General features: G+C 40.0%; 1 protein-coding gene across 5 annotated transcripts in view; it reads right to left on the bottom strand.

Annotated features, from left to right (window-relative positions):
- The window catches only part of POU6F2 (POU class 6 homeobox 2), a 469,840-nt gene that overhangs the window by 106,477 nt on the left and 340,328 nt on the right, over positions 1-23,035 (bottom strand). For all 5 annotated transcript variants that reach the window (XM_032244455.1, XM_032244453.1, XM_032244451.1 and 2 more), the window contains one exon: positions 20,951-21,312. In XM_032244455.1, coding sequence (XP_032100346.1) covers positions 20,951-21,312 — 362 coding nt within the window. The remainder of the gene's footprint in view (positions 1-20,950; positions 21,313-23,035) is intronic.

A 23,035-nucleotide genomic window follows, 5' to 3' on the forward strand; every position in this document is an offset into this window, starting at 1 on the left:
ATGGTCGCTTGTGAAGGACATGCTACATCCATGTGATAGAAGCACTCTCTGTGGCCTCCTCCCCCTTGCCTAACCCACTCACTTCTGGAAATAACCTCAGATTCTCTCAAACATCAGAGCTCAAACATTTTTAGGTGTTCTTTATTCAGACTCAAGAACCCTTGCAATTTCATCATGACCTCTTCAAACAGCATGAGCAAGGAGAAGTGGTGAGAGAAACACATCTTTCAGTGTTGTTTCCTGGCTCTCAAAGTATGTTACATAAAAAGAAAAAGAATAAACTTTAAAATGTTTTTTGAACTGTCATTTGATGATGTGTTCAGCAGTCTTCAGAAAATAGGTACATGTTACTACTACATTAGGGAGAAAATAAGTTAAATAATAATTTCTAGCAGCAAGCCTGAAGGCTATCATATTGTCACTCAATAATCTGTTTCTGAAAATCCTCAAATGCATTTTAGTAGGTCTGCATGCTTTCAGCTTTCTGGATCACATACCATAGGCATTACATCCAAAAGAAACAGAGGAAGTTAAACTGACGGATTCTAATTTAGAAACTGAAAAGTGAATCTTCTAGTGTTTCTGAAGGTTGAAAAAAATGACAGCCTTGCCACTTCTCCTGAAAACTTGTCTTTAATTATGCTTTGTGGTGGGAGAAAAACAGCATACTTGCTGAGTACAATACCTGAGTTATAAAAGCTACTTTCAATTAATTCATTCATACTTTAATCAGCGGGTCAAGGAGTCTGCTTTGCAGAGCTCCTAGCTACATTTATGCAGCCAATCTTGATTTATAAGAGAAATTCGGGCTGAGTACAGTTGAATACAGAGAAATCACCACCTACAAATAGAAAGTAAAGGCTTCATTAGATTAAAACCTTCTGCCTGTTTGGGGTATGTTCTTTCTTTCCTGTTGAGTTCCTGAGTTCCCTCAGGTCAAGTAAAAGGCCCAGGTGTTCTACCTCTTCACACCCCTTTTGGATCAGGAAGGCCAAGGTTCACACCTGGTGAAGCTCTCTGCACATATCCACAACGCAGAAGCAGGGTCTCCAGAGGCAACACAGGTTCCATGAGGAAACGCACATGAGTGGTCAGATTGAATCCCGTCAGCAGAGAAAGGGAGCAAAACTAAGATCGATACAGTGATTGTTACATCCTAGGTGCTAAAAGGTGCTTCGCATGCATTATTTAATCTTCACAACAAATTGTCAGAGGGATTTGGACCACAGCAACTTCATCTTGAATAGGAACTGGGTAACATAAGGTTGAGACCTCCTGGGCTGCATTCCCAGATGGTTAGACATTCTAAGTCATAGGATGAGAGATAGGAGGTTGGCACAAGATACAGGTCATAACCTGCTGCTGATAAAACAGGTTGCAGTAAATAAACTGGCTAAACCCAAGATGGCCACGAGAGTGACCTCTGGTCGTCCTCACTGCTACACTGTCACCAGCGCCATGACAGTTTACAAATGCCATGGCAAAGTCAGGAAGTTACTCCATATGGTCTAAAAGGCGAGGCATAAACAATCACCCCTTGATGATTGTCTAGCATATCATCAAGAAATAACCATAAAAATGGGCAACCAGCAGCCCTCAGGACTGCTTTGCCTATGGAGTAGCTATTCTTTCATTCCTTTACTTTCTTAAAAACTTCCTTTCACTTTACGGATTTACCCTGAATTCCTTCCTGCGAGAGATCTAAGAACTCTCTCTTGGGGTCTGGATTTGGATCCCTTTCTGGTAACAAAATGAATGCTTTAGGTGATATTTTACAGTGTAGAAAGCCTCAGAATGTTTATGTATAACTTCTAGGTTTCTGTTCTTTCTACTTTAAATCGTGTGCTTGAAGTTTAGAGAAATTGTTTATTTTACATTTAACCTTTCTATTTTCTTTTAGAAACTGTAATGGCTTGTATCTCATCTCTCTCCCTCTAAAAGTACATTCGCTGTATTCATTAGAAAGTCTTTGCCTAACACCAAGTTAACTAGTACTAATTCTCAAAATCCTAATTAATAGGTAACTGCATTGTGGGCAGTATATCTCAAAAGGAGCACTTTCCTTTCGTTAATATTTCACATGTACCTTAACCGCAGGAAGATACTATCTGAAAATGCAATTCTAAATAAGGATGTTAACTACCCCGTTGAAAAGTGCCTGAATACTTCACTGCAAACAAATCTTGCATGTAAAATATAAAAATTCTCTGTGTTGCATTTAAAATCTGATAAATATTTATTATCAATGCTGTTTGCTTTTAATCTGTTCAGGATATCATTTCTCCAGCTTCTTAGTAGTTAAACAAAAATGGCATTTACATTACAATATTGCTTGCCAACAATCTCATTTTCTGGTTTAGTCAGCAGCCCTTCATGCTTGATTAGTCTTTAATTATACAAATACCTGCATATTATAAAAAGTTTTCTTTTTTCCATACTTTGAGCATGTAATTATTTTCTCTTGCATGCAATAACCTTTAATTTTTGGATTAAGCAACTGATTCTTTTTAGTATGGATGGGCCTTTTCAAGTGTTAAAGCAAATTTGGTTATTGTATTATGAGAAAAATTAACTTCCGGAAACCTCTCATCAGTGCATTTGATAGCTCCCTGATCAACTGCTACAGAAAGCATCTGGGATCTAAAAAATAAAACAACATTTCATTCTTCCAGCTTTTTCCTATGTCTCCCTATCTCTTTGGTCTAGAAATGTGATAATTTAATTAATTAAAGCCTCCAATGTACCAATTTTCCCATTTCCATAAATTAGGAAGGAGAGCATATATTTTACATAAAAATATTTTAGTATGAAGGCTATTTACAGTTATAGTAGAGAAAACCCCAAACTGTAAAGTTTTATAATAAAGTATTTTTCTATAATAAATCCACAGAATGTTTAAAATATGTGAGTATCTTACGTTATACGGTATTTCTCTCCTGGTCATGCCTAATCCTTGGGGCCAATGAGATGATCAAACAACAGCATGGCTTTGAAGTGGTACCTTTCTTTGCAAAACCAAACTTAGTGTAGATGAGTAAATCCTTTACATATTCTGTAACATGTTGTTGGATACCTATTCTGTAATAGTTTCCTTCTTTCTGCACTCATTCTAAACCCAGAAAAAAAAATTATTTCCTTAAGGGAATCACCTTGAGAAGCAAACTAACCTGAGACTGTCACAGTGCTCAATAGCCACATAAAATATGTACCATGTTCTAGGTTCCATATTAGGCACGAAGGAAACAGAGGTGAATAAGACTCACAGATCTATGCAGTAAGTTTTTGGCCTGGGTTTAAAGTGCTGCCAAGAAGATATTTTAACTTTTCTTTATCATCTGTGCAAAGTTTAATTCATGGGACAATAAAAGCATCTTCTTGTCATACTCAGTGTTTTTAAATACAGAAGTACAGCTCCACTTCTTTTTGTCCTTTTTCAGGGTTAGCCGGAGGATCTTAGAGTCAAACAGGACCATAAAGCAACCCCGGTCTGACTGCTCTATTCTTCAAGAGAACCATTGAAGCAACATTAACCCATATTAATGAACAACTATCTTTAATTATTCAATCTTTCTGTTAAAAATCTGAGTTTCTCACAATGTTGTAGCTCATCCCATTAACTACTTTTTGTGTATTGCCCTTGAGCCTTAATGAACATCTCTTTATTAATAAATTGTTTACAATTCTATAGAGCAGTAGTTCTTAAACTCCACTGATCATCAAAATCATTGGCTGTGTCCAAGACATTCTGATTTTGCAGTTCTTGGGTTGGGTGAGGGGAATTTGTATGATTTAAGAGTCACCATCTGATTAAAACTTTTTCTTTAATTTTTTCTTAAGAGTAATTTTAAGTAAATCTAAAGAAGACACAACAGTGTAATTAACTCACATGGATTCATCAGCCAGCTGCAATAATTATCAACTCTTGGCCAATATTCTTTCGTCTGTACTTCACCCAACACCTCCACCCACATTATTCTTTTTCCTTCAATATCATTTTGGAAAAAAAATCCCAGGGCATGCCATGATTTTATTGTATTTCAGTAGATATCTTCAAAAGCTACTCTTAAAAAAACCCTACAAATCACACCAAAAAATATTAAAAATAACCCTTTTGTATCATCAGATAGTCAGTCAGTGGTTATATTTCCAATTGTCTCATAAACGTCATACTTTTTCCTTTTTACAGTTTCCTTGAATTGTAATCTAAATAAGGCTCACATAATGAGATTGGTGCTGTGTCTTTTGATCTATAGGTCGAATTCTCCTAGCTGTCTCTCTCTTTCTCTGTCTCTCAAAATTCATTTGTTGAAAAAATCTCTGCTGGTGGTTTTGATATGTGGCCAATCTGGGAATCAGGACTGCTCTGAAGCACCCTCAGAGGCCATCCAGAAGGGACACTGGGGCAATTCATACTCTGAAACCCCACTCTTGTTTATGAAAACCTTTGCTCCCTCCATGCCACCTGCAAACCTTTTAATAACATGGCGTTTTTGGCTCTAGAGAGAACACAATATATTTATAAGAACTACTTTTTCCATCTTCTTATTGAATTAAGAAGTCATCCAAACTTCCTAGCTTTGTGGCATTGAGCCAAATCAGGTGGCTGCAGTTTGGAAAAATGTTGGAGGTGCCATGGTAAAAGTCTTGGGGTAAAAGGCCAAATAATTTATCCTCCAAGCCAGAGCAGTTCTGAGAACGAAATGTTTGTGATTACCTGAATGATAGACTTGCATAGAGACGATCCTGGTTAAAAGGAGTTGGGAAGATCCCCTGGGCTAGAGCCAGACTGGGGCCCAAAATTCCAGTTCTACTTCTTATAAATTGTGGGGCTTTTATAAGTTACCAGCTTCCTCTGAGCCCTGGTTTCCTTGCTCTTATAAGTAACTGCATGGCATACATAGAAAAACATACCTAAAACTCCCAGGACAGTGATGTCATATGTTAAATGCCCAGGAGTGTTTTTTTTTTTTTTAAACTGGATCATTGTTTTCATGCTGGGAGATTCCATGTGTGTTTGTCTGCTCTCACAGTGGGGTTTGAAACAGCCACGCTGTGTCATTTGAGAGTCCCAGGCATCCAAGGTAGGAGATCCACTTTCATTTTCCTTGGGTCTCCCTATCTTCTTTAAAATGCTTTTACGCTTTGGGCAACATGATTTAACCCATGGCTCAATCAGATCTATAAAGTATTAACAAGGCCTGCTTCTTTGTCTATTATATTCTGAATATTAAGAACTATCACGCGTTGCTGAGATGGTAGGGAAAAGGAAACAGATTAATTAGAAAATGATGGTCCTTACTTTGATGTACATCTCTTCCCAGATAAAAGAAACTGATTTAAGGCATTTAAGTCAAGCCAACGTTTCCCAAAGTCCACTGTGAAGATAGTGCAGAGAAGGATGGGGTTGAAACAATTTCAAAGGAGTCATTGTAACATATAAGGCTTTTATAGTTCTTACAATGTGCCAAACAACAAATAGCTCTTCTTTCTTTCATTAGTAATTGTTATCTTCATCAAGAAAGTTTGCAAAGAATTTTAAGGCAGTCTGATCACAGGCACTTACATATTTGTGACATGAATAATTGTTAAATTAGAAATCATCAGGTACAACAATTATTGACAGCCCTGTGATACACAGAGGTGTGAGACATTATGTCTGTTCTTAAGGGGCTTATAATTCAAGTGAGATAATAAATTGTCCATAAAAAAGATGAAAATAAAAGCAAAACACTTAAAGAGCAAATGCTAAGTGCCGCATACATGAGTTCAGAAAAAAGTGATAATTGAGGGCTGGGCCAGTATGGGCACTTCATGGAAGAGCAGGAAGTGAAGTGAGCCACGAGGGGTGAGTGATGAGAAGAGGGGGCATTCCAGGTAAGGGGCATGGACCAGCAAAGTGAGGGAGGGACTGCGTCAGGCACATCTGGGCATGGTGGGAGGCCAGGGTGAATGCGGCAGAAGTAGTTGGGGGACAGGGTGGTGAGTAGGGCCAGGGCACCCAGGCTAAACAGGCCAATCGAGGGTTTGAGCATGGAGGTGATGTAAACTAAATATTCTTTTAGAACTTGACAGTGCTTTGCAAAGTGCACTGGATTAGAGAGAAAACAGAAGTAGGAAGCCCAAGTTAGGGAAGATGGTGATAGCTCTGCCTTGGGGCAGACTAGGTGGGAAAACTGAGAAAAGTTCCAGGTACTTTTGATGTGAAGCTCGATAGCCCTTGACTTCTCTGACCAGGGACCTGTGGACCTGGCCTTCGGCTTGTACCTTCCTGGGGGACACAGTTGTTTCCAGGAATCTAAGTTAGCCAGTTAATCCCTGTGGGGTTCTACGCTTCCTTCCCAGCATTTCTATTTCTCTTTCACTTTCTCTTTAGAATTATCTACTCAGTTTTGGTGGGACTACTTTGTCAGCTTTTAATATATTACTTAGTCTCTCATTTTAATAGGCTTGTTAATCTGATGTGTGTTTTCAGCCACATAGGCAGTGATATAATTCAACAAGATGTTGAATCTTAAAGTTCCCTGCAAGATGTGCGTATGGGGGCAAAGGCCAGGGAGCGGGTGGTGGGCATTTCTGGGTTCTTTGTGACTGTTGGGAAGGGTGATTGGTATTTAGGAACTCATCATCACATGCAATATGTTGGGATACTGATATCCCTGCTTCTGGGCCTGTTATACACCTAAGAAATCCCATCTCTGTCTACCTGAAAAACTATCTTTCAGGCTAGAATTTTTCAAATTCTTCTGACCTTGTCTCATAGTAAGAAACACATTTTACATTTCAAGCCAACACATATATACATACAAAAATATATGTACAATTATATCTATCTCTCAATATGTCTATGTCTCTCTATACGTAACTATATATATGTGTCTATTTGTATATCACCTAAAGAAAAGTGTCTTTAAAAAATTTGTAGCCTTTGTATGCCTTGGCATTTTCTACTCCTCTTCATTATTTTCTTTAAAAAATGCTAGTTACAAACTACTAAACTGATTTAACAATCACTCACAATGTCATGAAAAACACTATGCCCTTCCCCAGTCTGGGCACATGGTGCCACCTAATCCTTCATGAAGATCCCTAGAAAGGTTGAAGTCACAGCCTCTTGAATGTCAGGGCCAGCCTCTTTTCCACGACTGCCTGTCTTCCTAGTCCTGGGTTCAAGGGACCCTCATTTTAAAAATGTGCCAGATTCATTCTTGAAGGAGAGCCTTTTCAGACTGGGGGCACAGAGAATAAACATCTGGCCCAGTGATGAATAAATGGTATTTGGGCAACCTATCATATTATCAGGAAGAGAGGTCTTACTGCCCCAAAAGCAACTGATAACTATTGACTGGGAAGGAGACCTCCTCTCCCTGCTCCTTTCCAACAATCTCTGTTTTAAGATGATATCCTTCAGGAAAGGCTGAACTCTCTTTATCTAGTTCCCCAATAAAGCAGAAATAGTTGGCAAGAAAGTCTTATGTTGCTCCTAAATTCTAACTTCTGAGAATTCCTAATGGAATGGCTAGACTGGGATGTTTTGGGGCCTCCTTCTTTGAATCTCTAATGGGGAGGTAAGAATTAACTACAGTTAGATTCAAGGATATACAATGAAAAGGATCTAGACTCTGATGCGTTTTCTTTAAAAAACACTATACTCCGTCCACATCAACCCTGAACACATGGTATTCATGTGTTTATTTAAATATTGGAATACCAGGACCATATCTATGTTGGAACAATCAGATCTCACAGCCTAGGTTTCTTCTTCTTCTCTTGTGACACTTCCGATTATTTCAATCCATGTCCTGGTTGCAGAGCCATGTTGGCAAGGAGATTTTTCTAAAGGTTTTTTTCTCATTGCTCAGAGCTAAAGGTTTTGTCCTCTGACCTTCTGATTCCCGCTCTGCATCTAATCAATGTCAGGTCACCACACGTAAAACTAAAAGGAGGTTAAATGGAAAAAACAAAAGCACAATGCCAAACAAGCTCAGGGCCCCAAGCCCACCGGGCCGAGATTAAAAAGCTCACCATTTTGAAATAGTACAATAGTACAGTCTCTTGGAAAAGAGAATATTTCTTGTTTACCCTCCCTGTCCCCCCCACCTCCCATTTGTTTGGTGCCTGATTTGTTTCCAGTTGCAGCAGGGAGGTCAGAGCAAGCCAGGAAAATGAATGGAATCAGCCTCCTGCCGGCCCGCCTGCAGCGGGCGGGTGTTACGGATCAGCGTAAAGCCAGCTTCCTTTCCCAGGCCTGGGCCGATGTAACTCACTGGAGTGGCAAATTACATCAGACCTACAGCTGTAACCCGACATTATGATTAATTTGATCAGTAATTTCTCCTGTTTTTCATTTTAATCGGTGTGACTATTCTGCTGTGGCAGGTCTTTCAGATCTAATTAAGATAAATTTCCGAGTAAAAGACTTGGCAGACTTTCCGAGTCAAATCCAGGCATCAAGTGTGAAGACCTGCAGCCCCAGTCCATCACCTTCGGGGAGGGCCGGGCCTCCCGCTCCGCAATCAGCCATTCACACTTAAGCAAATTCATAATCTCCAGCACTGCTTAGTCATTCTCTCAAAACGTCCCAGGCAGGAAACGAAAGGAAGAAAAGCCCCAGACAATGTCATCTTTCCCCATTCCACTGATTTGCCCAAACGACATGGATCACCCCATAAGTGGACGCTTTACAGAATCCCTTAGATGATTTTGAATAAATTTTGAAAGCATTTAAAATAAATCCATGCATATGAATATATTAAGCAAACGCAAGTATGTATACACACAAATATTGAAAACATATGCATATGACTATGAGGATATGTAGTCCACATATACATACAGTCTAACCCTTTAGTGCAAGGAGACAGCTGTACACATATTGGGTGGGGATTGGCAAGACATAAGAGTTTATTTTCCTAATTTGTTTTCAACCCATGCATTCCTGTATGCATCCTTAGGCTGATATTGGTACAAGTTCTCATAGGTTTCTGTTCTTTGAAGATGAAAGTATGGAAGATTTCTTCCCAAAGCCCATCAGCAGGACCTGCCCATCCAATCTGGGGCAGGGAGACATTGGGGAAGTGTCCAGTTGTGCCTGGGTTCCTGGGTCCACCTGCTTCCCTACAGGAAATGCAAGGTCAGGCCAAGACCTTTCAAAGGGTGGGTGTTTTTGAAGACTTATCTTCCATTTTGTCGAGAAAACTTGTTTTTGTATTCCATGTTCTCACTTACAGGTGGAAGGTAAATCTTGGGGACACAGGAACATTAAAGATGGGAATAAGAGATGCTAGGGACTTCCAAAGGAGGGAGGGAAAGAAGGGGCAGGGGCTGCAAAATTTCCTTTTTTGGGTACCATGTTCACTATCTGGGTGATGGAATAAATGGAAGCCCAAACCTCAGCATCTTGTGATATACTTTTGTAACAAGCCTGCACATGTACCCCCTGAATCTAAAATAAAAATGGAAATTGAAAAAAAAAAGAAACTATTGTCTTGCAATGATGGCACCACTTCCAATTATTATAAATTCCCCATTCAAACAGGAGTGACTATTTCTGAAAAGAAACATGACTGGAGTATGCTTACTATGAACATCATTTTGTACACAGTCCTCCCGCACCCCTACCCCCTTGAGAGTTTAAGGAATTTCTCCAAACCACTACTATGAAATCTGAAATCAGGGAAAAAGAGCCACATTCTGACTCTGTGTATGGCCTTTACATTTTGAGGATCATTTCGTTACTGTTTTGCACCTATCTTGTGTTTTGCTCTTGAAAAAGGGTGAAGTGATGGTAGTACGAGCCGCTGCCTCCCCTCACTGAGGCAGGCACTCTCAAATGCACTGTGGTTACTGCATGAAAGACAGTGGGGAGACAGGTATGTGTGATCTTCACAGTTCTATAGCAACGTGATTTGGGGCCTACAAGTTAGCATGAGACCTTCTGACCTCTCACAGGGATTCCATTAGCCATCGCAGCTCTAATTTAGCTAGTGGCCGCAGACCACTTTAATTTCTGCATTGGTGTTTCAATTTTGTAGAAATGGTTTCAACAAAACTGGTACATTTACTAAAGAAAGAGAATGGGCTTGTCCTCGACCTCAACGTCAACCAGTAGAGTTACTGATGGATGAACAATGATCAATCAAGATTTAGATTAGGAGCCATGAGAATGACTTAAGCTACAAGAAAGATCAGAGAGGTGGGCAAATGAGAGTCTTTCCTCCAACAGTGCTATCTGCCTCCATGACTCCAGGAGTCAAGTAATTTAAATGGCATCTCTTTAGAAAGAGGAAAATCCCACCATGAAAACAGACTAACAAGAGGCAGATTCGCTTTTTCACTTAAGAGGCTCACTGGCAACGAAAATAACATGTAGGTTGTGCCTTGAAGATGCATGAAATGGCTTTAATGTGATCATTGCAAGCAGGGAGCTTGGAAAATGCCCCATCTTTGCTTTTCTGCCTTTCATAACTTTCTGCCTCAGGTTGGTCCCAAAGACCAATTGGCTTTAGTCTTAGATTGCCCAGATTCCTTCCATGGAGTGCAGACTATGGGAGGTGGTAACTGCTCGAAGGAATATTCCTTTTTTGAACCTCAGACAGGAGTTCAAGGTTATTTATATTTTATCTGATTAAAAAAAAAAAAAAAAAAAACCTAAGTTTCCAAGTCAATCAGTTTCCAGAGAGCTTTCCTTGGGAGAAGTGAGAGGGTTTCTCTTAAATCTTCTCCCCAAACCCCTAAATGTTGTTTTGTTCTCTTTAAATGCCACAGTCACAACATCACAATACAAGGACAGAGAATTCATGTGTGGAAAGAGCAGCTAGTCTCTGGGAAGATATGGAGTCCAGCTGAGAAAAAAAAAAGAAATCTCTAACTTTACTTCTTTTTTATGGCAGTTAAATATCTCCTGGTGTAGAAAACTAAGTGGAAGTGCTGAGCTGAGCCCTGTCGAACTACAGTTCAGACAAAATAGGCTGGAAGGGTTGCCTTGATCGGAGCCCAACTGGGCCTTCAGACACAGCTACTAGTTCTGAGCACAGAGCTGACAGCATACAAATACAGGGCACCCCTCCACTACTGTATTCATCGGTGGCTGCGAAGGCATCCCCACCGAGTGGCCAAGGACACAGAATTGCCCTATCCAGGAGACAGCCACTCCAAGGGGCACCTGAACCTTGGCCATGGGGGCTTCTGTCCTGCATGTCTCAACATGGTGCCTTTCTGTGCCTCGGCTCTGCACTCACAGGACTGGTGTTTCCAGCCAGAATGCCCAATTTAGTTCTGAACAGTGGAAGATGAGAGAGAAAGAAAACACCAGTGACTCTGAGAGTCCATTTTTAAAAATAGGAAATAGAAAAAGAGCAGGATAGGAGCCTTGGAACTAAGACAATGCCCTACAGACATGGAGTTTTGACAGCCTGGTGCCCTAGACGACTTAGTCCTGGCTTACCATACAGATTTCAGACTGATGTGACCTGTTGTTTGGAATCCAGACCCTCTTAAAATGCAGGGGTGGAGAATGAGGGTCCCAGGGATTGGGGGATTTCCTGACTATTGAAAATTCCTTAGTCAAAAGATGAGGAGGTGCAGGTAAGGAGGGGAGAGGGTGCACACTCTCCCAGTTCTGTCGGTACCATGGGTCAGCAGGGACACCCTGGCCATGATTCTCATACTCTGGCATGGGGAGGTAGGAGTCCAGTTGGGTGAGCAGGATAAACAACGGGCAGTAAAGAAATGGAAGGAAGAAAGGAGGACTATCTGAAAGAGAAGGTCTTTCAACTGCCAAGACTTCAGCTGCCATGAGAAGCAACCCAGCCAGGCATTTTATAAAGTGATTTTCCTCATTGCCAACTATCAGAACCATACCGTGTTTCAGCTTTCTATCTACCCATCTATCTATCTACCTTCCTACCCACCATGGAATCTGTTTTCAATAAAATTTCTTTGGATCAGTGTTTTGTGGAAGGGAATTTGAGAAATGCTGACATGGAAAACACTGGCAGCCAATAAGGAAATAAGAATATATATTTCACTAACAACCAAAGTGAACATTGCAGAGGTGGTAAAACAGAGACACTTTGAAATCAGACAGACTAGATCTGGAATCTCAATTCAGCCTTTGTTAGTGATGTTGAGAAATTTGCTTGAACTTTCTGAGACTCAGTTTCTTTGGGTTGGGATGAAGGCGATTTTAGCCTCTTCTGCGTTGTGGTGAGGAGAGAGAGAGAGATCAAAGAATTTAGTAAAAGATACACAAGTAAAGGATCATGGTTATTCCAGTTAGAACTGTGAACTCATGGGGCCAATGCATAAAATAAGTATATAAAAATGCCCTTCATAAATTTCAAAACAGATGGCAAATATTAGCCAAATAGAATAAGGAGTATTTAAGTATGCATATGTGATGTATGTTACAGTGTGGTACATATATCGTTTTTTCTATAGAATTTAAACCATGCTATTTGTTTTATTTCATAAATAGAATGTGGAGATAGAAAGGGTTTAGAGATCATCTAATATAAACTTTTTATGTAATAAGTGATGCAACTGAGTCCCAAAGAGATTAGGTGGCTTGCCCATGGCCACTAATTAGTGATCTCGTTAGCGGCAGAAGTGAGATAATCAAGATTCATTTTCTTTACTCAACTACTAAAAAACACAACTTTGGGAATTTAGAAAGAAAAAGTAATTCTTGGTTATTAATAACAATATTGATGGGCTGGGCGCAGTGGCTCACACCTGTAATCCCAGGACTTTGGGAGGCTAAGACAGGCAGATCACTTGTGCCCAGGTGTTTGAGACCAGTCTGGGCAACATGGCAAAACCCCATTTCTTCAAAAAATACAAAATTAGCCAGGTGTGGTGGCACATGCCTGTAGTCCCTGATACTTGGGAGGCTGAAGTGGGAAGATGGCTTGAGCCTGGGACGTCAAGCCTGTAGTCAGCTGTGTTTGTGCCACTGTACTCCAGCCTGGGTGACAAAATGAGGTTCTGTCTCAAATAATAACAGTAATAATAATAGTAATAATAATATTGATGGAAAAACTGAAGTTCTGTGAGTGTAAGTTGGAAGTCTTTAAGATTACATGGTTAGGCAGTATTAGCATTACATGACAGCATGTCTATAGTCCTTTCTTTCTGCTCTAAACCTCTTGGTGCTCCACAGCTCTGAGATGCCCTTTAGTGTAGGTTTTCCCTGTGCTATGTGTGCTCCCCACCCACTTCCACAGAAATTCCCAGTACCTCTCTGACTCAAGATGATGCTGTGAAACTGACATGCAATTATTAGCCTCATTCTAGCTGTGGGTTTTTGTGTAGTTTGCAGGGCATTCTTTTATTGTGTGCCCATGCATTTTTATATTCCTGTGATGATTTGTTTTTGTTCAACTTTGAGTTCATGTGTTTGTCTCATATTCCCCAGCAGGTTACAATATCTATAGTCAAGGATGGAAAAAAGGCAGGCAGGATACCAACAGTTTTTGAGTGCCAGCTATCTATCAGGAACTACATTAGATGCTCTCACATAAGCCATTGCATTTAATCCCCACACCCAACTCTCCAACCGGTGAGGAAACTGAGGCTCAGACAGATATGCTGACTTGACTCAAATGTCCAGCAGGGCGAGCATTCAAACCCAGGTCCATCTGCTTCTAAAGACCACACTTTCTCTGAGGCACCATCTTGTCTGTTCTGCAAACTCTCCCCAGGACAATGCACAGCACAAATGCTCAATAAATATTTACACATTGTGATAGAAGTGCTTTCTTTACAACCTGAAGAATATTCGCTTGCAAGTCTACGCTTTGGAAGTGAATTTAAAAACCAGTGGAAAATTTACCCCAAACTTTTGGGGAATGAATTGAGGCTACAAGATGAGGAATAACTTGTGATCATAAAAGCACTAGCATATTATATTAAGTTCACATAAATACTGGCCAAGGGTTTCTTGTTCAGAGCAAAGTACCAGCCAGCACATTTTGGGCATCTCAAATTGTCAATAGACCTTGCATCTATGCACATGAAAGCAAAACTGTTTCAGAAGCATTCTGAGCTAGACTTTGGGATTAGTTTATCAACCGCTATCCAACAGTGAAGGAACTGGACAGTGTATGTGGCTGTAGGCTCTTTGCTGAGCTCACTGCAGACAGACCATGGATCTACCTACCCCCACTGTCAGGATCAGAGTGTTTTTGTTTTCTTTGAGAAGTGATCACTTGCCATGTTCAAATGCTGCAAGAATCTTCCCGCCCGCCTTTGAGTCTGGCACCCTCATCATCTATCGCTACTTGACGTGAGTTTCCATAGCCAGTGGTGTGAACACGCTTCCTGCTTTGTTAAACCCCTTTCTACATGATTTGACTAATCTACGGAGCAATACCCAGGAATGGTAAATCTAGACAATGACGAAGCAGCACTGCAGTATGTAAGTAGATTCCTGGTAAACTAATTTTTCCCCTGCCACTCTCAAAGCAATATAAACTTTGTTGTTCCTCCTGGATCTCAAATGCTTGTAATAAATTCTTTGAAATGTCAGTAATGTTGAACTGAGGATTTTTTTAAGGAGATTTTCTTTCTTTCATAAAGGGAAAAATTGTCCCTTGCAGAGTATATGGGTAAATATGTTTTGTTTATTTTATTCAGTACTTAATACGGTTGGGTAAAGGGATTCTCATTTCCCACCCGACCTCTCACTGAATGAGTGAATCATGAATGAAGCTCTCAATTTTCTGGAAGGTAGTATAAACAGAAATAAATTCATACACTTTAATATCTTTAGGCTAATCAACATTTGCTTAACAAATTTATGGCATACAAAGCATTCTCATCAGTATGTTATATTTAATTTTCATGATAACTCTCTGAGCTTAGATTTTCTTTTCCATGCCTACCCCATGTGGACTCTTCCAGCTTTCCAAAGGTCCTCAGAACTTGGATTGCTCTGGGAGAATGTTGTCTACATAATGATACTTCTATTATTCTCACTAAACTTAATTTCATAAAATCATAAATTAGTTCAGTGAAAAATGTCAGCCAAAAGAGTTGATTGTCATAACATTTCAATTCAATCAAAAATGATTGCTTTACTAGATCTGTATAATGGTGAAGATGGATTTCTAGCCCCTTCCTTGCCCCAATTTGTTATTCAACATGCATTTGTTTTTCTACTGTGCAAAATTTGGTGCAATGTTCAAGTTCAACTAGAAAGTGAGATCAAAGACCTGGCCAAAATTTACAATGGACAGAATGTCATTGAGTTTGGAGGATGTTTGCTAACTAAATCATCTACACAGCCACTAGCAAAGCTGAGAGGGATGAGGGTGAGATGACGCACTCATTTCAGGCACTGAATTTAAAGGCGTGTCCAGAAACATAGTAATCAAGATGAATAAGATGTTAATACAATATTTTGAAAATAAAATGAGTGTCAAAGATTCATGATCAACCAAATATCCATATGACTGAGTTTTTTCTTTTGTCTCTGACTCCAGTATGACTCAATATAGTTACCAATCCTGCATTTAAACCTTTAAATGTGTTTTTTTTTTCATAGATTTTTGGCATTCATTTTGATTTTTGAAAATATTTCATTCAAACATTATCTGAATTTTTGAGTACACCCTTAAATTCTGCATCTGAGATGAGTGCTTCCAAGCCTCACCATTGTCTCAGTCTTGGCTAGGAGAAATCTGCATAGTGATTTAGCCCCGTGTAGGTGCAGAGATGTCTGAGTTCTGTATTTAAAGTGGCCACACAAAGGAGTTGTATGAATATACCCACATAGTCACCCAATTCTACCCAGTTTTAGGCGTTTGTAGCATAAAACGCCAATGGAACTGAAGGAGTTCTATATTTAATTTTTCCTCCTCCCTTTTATAGATGAAAAAACATAGTCCCACAGAGCCTTGAGAAATATTGTGGTAAACTGATTAAGACTAATTGCTGGGAGAAGGGGATTTGGCGTAGAACACTGGGTGTTTTCTATAGGGTATTGCTTTAGAGAAATGGAAAGTCCTATAGGTCTAGCTCCTTCTCGAGGCTTTGGGCTCTTTATTTTAAAAGTGATAATATACCACCCTCTCCCATCATATATACACTTTAGAACTTAGTACTAAGTTTGCCAGTGAGAAAATATCTCAAATGGGAAGACCAGAAGGCGATGCCCATGGCACACCAGAGGTGGGATTCAGATGCAGTTTTACTCTGCTGTGCCTGAGTGGTAGCTAGACCTTTCCATTAGCAAATGCACATGGCTGAGAATACATTTTACACTCTCAGGCGACTTCAACTCCAAGGAAGTGACGGTGCCCCTCATTCCTCATGCAAGCACAGATAGCTTTCACTCTCCAACTCCTACTGATCTCTCTCTCCCTCTGCTATTTATTAAAATGTGCAATAGAACAAGAAAAGGAAAAGATTATCCTACGTCCTGCCATGCAAGATGGTACACAGGAGGCCAAGGTTAAATGCAGCATTTGGCTTCTTAAGCTTCTCCAATGTATAGGTGTGGAAAAGCAATCTGGGACCAGTGCTTATAGCAGTGGCTCTCTGAGGATAAAAACTTGACTTTAATTTGGACTCTCTGGCTAAGATAAAATCTGCTTCTGCTACCATTATCCCATTTACATTTGTCCTCCACCGTCTTTTCACTCTGCCACCCAGCTGAGTAGGAAGAAATTAACCTGACCTTGAAGGATACTCAGAGAATCTTCAGGACTATCGAGTTTGCAATAGCCAATAAAATTCCAGAGGTCTACTAACATTAAGATTTAGACTCATAGGCCTGAAAAAGACTTTAGACCACACAGATGAGGGAAATGAAGTCCAGAGAGCTAAAGTGACCTATCCAAAGTTGTGAGTTAGTTACAGGCAGTGTCAGAACTACAAGGGGACTCAAGCCCTTACCCTCTTCCACCTATACCATGCCTGGGCTCCAACCATGCCCAAGAAATCTCCAGACCACTCAAGAGGGAATATGTGCACAACAGGGCTTTTATAAGATGTCTGAAATGTTACCAGTATAAATAAAAACTCCCAAGGAGTTTTCTTTTCAAGAAAATTCTTTTCAAAGGTCATAAAAATGAGGGTTTTATTTCACCATTCTTATGCTTATGGGGTATCTCTCCAGATTAAAATTACATATTGAAACTGTTTTTTTCTACCTAGATCATGTCTTTTGCACCCAATAATTGCTTTCATTTATGTTTCTGATCTGCTTCTATCAAACACAGTCTATACTTCTAGTTTTAGATTCAGGCACAGCCTGTGGACCGTGGGTTTCAGCAAAAATAGGGAGGATGGACTGCTATCCATCCTGGAACCCAAGGACTAAATTCAGCTCACAGTGCATCTTGTTTGTTCCATATACTGTTATTATAAATTTGATTTTGAGTTTTACAACCAAGGCTACTTTACTTATTTACAGGGATTACCAGACCCTGAAGACTTCTGCCCTTGCATTTCCTGTTTAGAACTTCTCTCCTCAAGCTTCCTGGGCAAGAATGAAGCCATGGGTGGGTGGGTTTGAGTCTCAATGGAGAATCCATAGATGGACCTCCAGGGGCCAGCTTCTAGAGTGTGCTTTAGACCACCAGACCTCCTATAATGCTGAGTGATCAAAATTAATAAACAAAGTGATCCCCCTACCTGGGCTTCTCTGAAGGGATAATACTTTAGATTCCTATGTGTCTTAAAACAACTTGGTTTTGTAAATGTAATCCATTTCATGGAATTGAGTAAAAGAGTGAAATAAAATTATATTGCAAATTTACAGGAAAGCCAGATAAGAGGTATTTGGAGAATTTTTGTTTAGAGTGTTACTACCCACCAACACTATTAATCTTTTTTTTTTTTTTTTTTTTGAGACAGAGTTTCACTATGTCACCCAGGCTGGAGTACAGTGGTGCGATCTTGGCTCACTGCAACCTCCACCTCCTGGGTTGTGATTCTCCTGCCTCAGCCTCCTGAGTAGCTGGGATTATAGGCATGCACCACCATGTTCGGCTAACTTGTATTTTTAGTAGAGACAGGGTTTCACCATGTTGGTCAGCCTGGTCTCGAACTCCTGACCTTGTGATCCACCTGCCTTTCCCAAAGTGCTGAGATTACAGGTGTGAGCTACCGTTCCCAGTCATTAATTTTTTTTTTTATCTCAAGAAATGACCTCACCCAAATATACCACACAACCTACTTACATTTATTTTTTTCTGAAGACAAGGCAGCATCGGCACAATTTTAGAAATAATTGTTGTCCTCCAAAGTTTTGTTTTTAAAGCAAAAAACCTGATTGACTGGCTTTCCCTGATAATCTACATTGCATAGTTCTAAACTAATATAGCTCTAGCAGATTTTTGATAATGTAAAAAGATAAAGCCCACATGAAAATAAAGAATCGTAAAACGAAGTTTAGGCTGTCATATATGAATTCAGTTGATCTTTATTCCCTTAATAATCTTCAAACAAAAACACTTTATAAAGATCATTACTTTTGGTAGTTAAATATCTTTGCAATTAAATATCTTTGCAATTCCTTTTAAACAGTTTCATTTTAAAAAGTTCAAACATTCCGTGTTCCACAAACTGAAAAAGCCTGCAGCTAGTATAAAATTTTTTTTCAATCGCAAAATTCTCTATTTCCTTTATACATGCCTGTAGTAAAGGAAAAAAGTCCTTTTATGCCTTCTGACACAGATTTATTCAAAATTAGTTCTGTATCTGCTCAGTAATGTTTTAAAATGTGTACAAAGTCACTCATTTGGTGGTCATCTGTTAGATCCACAGAAGTTAGAGTAATAGCTCCTGTATATTTAAATGTATGCTAAACATATTTATTAAGTTTGTAAGTTAAAACTTCAACAATGAAAAATTAGAATATTCTCTCAGCATTGCAAAGAAGGAATTGTGGCTCTGAGCCTTCATTTATTGCAAAAACAAAACAAACAGCCCTGAGATTTCCACGAGAAACTGCTAGGAGAACTTTTGGAAATTCTAAGTTTATTTCCATGAGGCTGAGTGGTCGCTTCATCTAAAGTCCCATCAACAGTCATTCAACAGGGCTGGAATGGTCGATAAAGATTTACAAAACTCTGACAGTGTTCAGGGAAGGCTGATGTCACAGAGCTCAAAACTTTCACCTAATAGGAAGGAATACTGGACTATATAGGACAACCAGGGACACAGCTAAGTAATTTCATTCCTCAAGGAAGGGCAATTTTTTTCTTTGGTAATTTTTTGTATTTTGGATCCTGGGATAGATTAATTAGATGGTATATAGGTACATCTAATATAAGTGTTCTTAAAAAGTATTACATCCATTTTTTTGAATAATAAGATTGAATCCCAAATGGGACCAATATTAAAGTTGCTGTAATCATGCATTTTGTAAATTTGATGACACCTGCTCTCTCTGTAGCTGTCAAGCAGACAATGAAGACATTTTTGGCTCATGTTCATTTCAGTACTATGTCAAAGGTGTTATGTTGTCTCGCCATCGTAAGATTCGTATACATACATCTGGAAAATCCACTCATGAAAATGTTCAAATTGAAAGTAGCCCTGGCCCAAGTGCCCAGAAAAACATGACTCATCTCTCCCAAATGTGTTCATTTCTAGGAATGCTTTGAGCCCCACTGAGAATCCATATTGAAAGAGACAAAGCTATGGGACAACAAGCTAGGTTCTAAAATACCAAGTCTCTCATCCTCCTGCCTTTCTGTCCATGTACCAACCTGTCTTTATTTTGTATACTTTTCCACTTAGGAGCCAAGGAGAGCATCGCTACTGTCATCCTCAGGCTGGGGAGAGTTTGCTTGACTGAGGTTCATACCCACCACTATGGCAGGGGGATGAGATGGCATTTGAAACAGGTGCATAGGCTGCTCACTCTGTGGAACTTTGTCATAGTACTACAAATACATGAAGTCATCTGAAACCTCACAGGGAAAAATGTCATTGTGCAAGGCAAAGAATGGATGGCTTGGCTGAGTTATTAATGTCGGGATCTGATATGTCATCATAACAGTCATTATGTTTTGAAGCTAATTTATTTGAAAGGCACCTAAGTTAAACATGGTTTTCTGAAGTTTAAAGTTTTTTATATATATGTGTATAAATATTTATGTGTGTGTATATGTATATATATACATATATAATATGTGTGTATGTATGTACATACATACATATGTGTGTGTATTATATATACATATATATATGTATATGTATTCCTGAATACACCTATCCATTCCTTCTCAATAGGTAGGTTACAGATGAGGTCTCATGATTAGCCTGAAATATCTATTTATGATGCCCTCAGCCTCGCAGTAATAAAGTAAACCTATAGAAGTTTTATTCTTTTATAAAGATGCATATTTGTTGAGACTCTTGGCATGAATTTAGAGTACTTGTTAGTCTGTGGAGTAATGGTTGGAATCTGGGACATAAGACTGGGGCTAAATTTCTTTGCCCTCCTAACCCCAGAGAGTCTTTAGAAAAATAGAAACAAGAGAGCACAAAGTACTTAAGGTGAGACACTGTTGTATTCATAATATAGAGAAATAACCACCATGCCTCATGGACAGTGGATGCAGTTCTCCACGGGGCTACAAAACCGTGCTAGTAATAATTTTAATTGGATGCTATCTTTGCTGCCTTCAAAAAGTATCATAAAATGGAATTATTACAGGCTCCAAGTGCACTTATAGTGCCGGCCTCTCACAGAAGGAAACAGATAACATTTATCCTTTGGAGGGCAACTGAAATGGGCTTCTATTTGTTTCGTTTACATGCATCCCCAGTTGCCTGCTAGTTGCTTCCTCTTCCCTATGTCTAAGAGATCAATTTGAATTAGACACTGCAGAACTGGATGCTAAGTTTTGCTGGCCCTCTACCTTTGGGAATGGCACTACCCCGTGGAAAGGTCTTTGGTGCTCCTGGGAGTGGATGGGGAGCAGGGAGAGCCTACCTGTAGAGGATTGGGTGGCGTGAGCGGCGAAGGCAGGCCATGTCCTGGAGACTGACTGGGTTTCTGCGGGGGGCTGGAGCTCTGCTGGGTTGGAGATGGTTGGTTCTGGTTCTGGGGATGGGAGTGGGGTTGGTGCTGCTGGGGCTGAGGTGCCTGTTGCAGCTGAGATGTAGGAGCTGGTGGCTGCTGGGAGGCGGGTGGTGGCTGCTGGGGTGGGGTGGGCTGCGGCGGCGGCTGCTGCTGGGACTGCGAGGGTGCCTGCAGGGCTGGCTGCGGGTGCTGGTTGGTTGACGGTGGAGGCTGCTGCTGCTGCTGGAGCTGGAGCTGGAGCTGCTGGAGCTGGGAGTTCAGGGATGAGGTAGCTACAAGGAGAGAAAGCGAATACGGAGTGAGATAACATGACAAAGTGTTTTGACAGCCTGTCCAGCGCAAGCGGAGAAGGGTCAGCTTTATAAAATTCTAATCCTCTCCCCGTGAAGCTCTTTGGTATTTAAGAGGGTTGTGGGCACTGGGAGAAGTAAGGTCACTTCCGGGGAAAGTTTAGAATTTTGGGAGGACCAGCATATAACACATCAGGCATTACTTTAAAAGGTGGTAAACAATGCAAGCCAAGGGTGTGTGCCGGGAATGGAGATGTGTTTAACTACTTTCTCTCTCTCTTCCTTTCCATACTGCTTAGGAAATACACTCATGCTTTCAAGATTTCATTTAGACTGTTGAAGTTCAACTAGTTTAATTCTTTTGGTAAGTGCTTGACTGGAGTTAAGTACAAAACACCAAATTGTTTGCAATTGCCTTTTCATCCATCATCGGTATCATTAATGGTACCATTTTCACTTGCTACTTCAGATCTCCACCCATTTGCTTAGGCGTCTTAGTGTCAAATTTCTATTTTTTTTTTTAATTCAAAAATAGTACATGCTTCTCCATTTTGCAGGGTCAAAAGCCTGAGTCTGATTTTTTTGCCTGCTGATTAAAAGGGCAGAATCCCCAAACCAGAAGGCTGATAGCAGGTGACTGTGAACCAGGGTGGTAATTAAACATCAGCGCTCAAGGACAGGACTTGAGTGCATCTAAGGACTGTGGGGAAGAAATCATCTTTTAAGATCTTGTTGAGAGAAAGGTAGAGTCGGTGGGAGAAGCTGCCTTAGCACTGAGCACGCAAAATTTGTTCTCACATGCCCATGTAGCACCGAACAATTTCTGCAGCAGGAAGCTGGTTCATTTGACCTAAGAATGATCTAGAGAAAATTATGATTAAAAACCAAGTTCACTTCCTTCTTTGCCTAAATCTCAGTCTAAAAGCGGTCTAACAAGCCCATGGCCAAATAAATATATAAGGATCAATACCAAACCCACAGGCCTTGGTTGTGATGTTTTCCTGCCTCTCCTACTTAGAATTAGTCAAGATTTCCAAAGGTAATAACTGCCATTTGCAACATCAAACTAGTCCCTATTTTTAAAAATGCTCATTAAAAAAAATCAACTGCCTGTAATCTCAGCACTTTGGGAGGCCAAGGCAGGCAGATCACCTGAGGTCAGGAGTTCAAGACCACACTGGCCAACATGGTGAACTTGTCTCTACTAAAAGTACAAAAATTATCTGAGCATGGTGGCACACGTCTGTAATCCCGGTACTCGGGAGGCTGAGGCTGGAGAATCTCTTGAACCTGGGAGGCCAATGTTGCAGTGAGCTGAGATCGCGCCACTGCACTCCAGCCTGGGTGACAGAGCAAGACTCTGTCTTAAAAAAAAAATCTTCTGGTTCTGTAAAGTGACATGATATACCTGCCTTCACACAACAAATAAGTTCTGAAAAATATGCGTACATTGAACCATATATTGAGGGCACCTGAAGAATTTTCTCCAAAAAAAAAAAAAATCAGCCAGTGAGAATTTTTGTGAAGTTAAGAACCGTTTTTAAAATTTATGGAATGCCAGTTGGGCACTGATCACATGCCAAGTAATATGTAAGATTTAAAAAGGAGACATCGTCCTTTATTCAAAGAGCTTACAAACTATTTGGAGAAATAAGATTAACTTATAGGAAATAATCAGGTTTGGAGGTACCCATTGCAGAATGAT

Source organism: Sapajus apella, unplaced genomic scaffold, assembly GCF_009761245.1.
Source record: "Sapajus apella isolate SASKATOON/1434 unplaced genomic scaffold, GSC_monkey_1.0 scaffold54, whole genome shotgun sequence".
NCBI classification, from domain to species: Eukaryota; Metazoa; Chordata; class Mammalia; order Primates; family Cebidae; genus Sapajus; species Sapajus apella.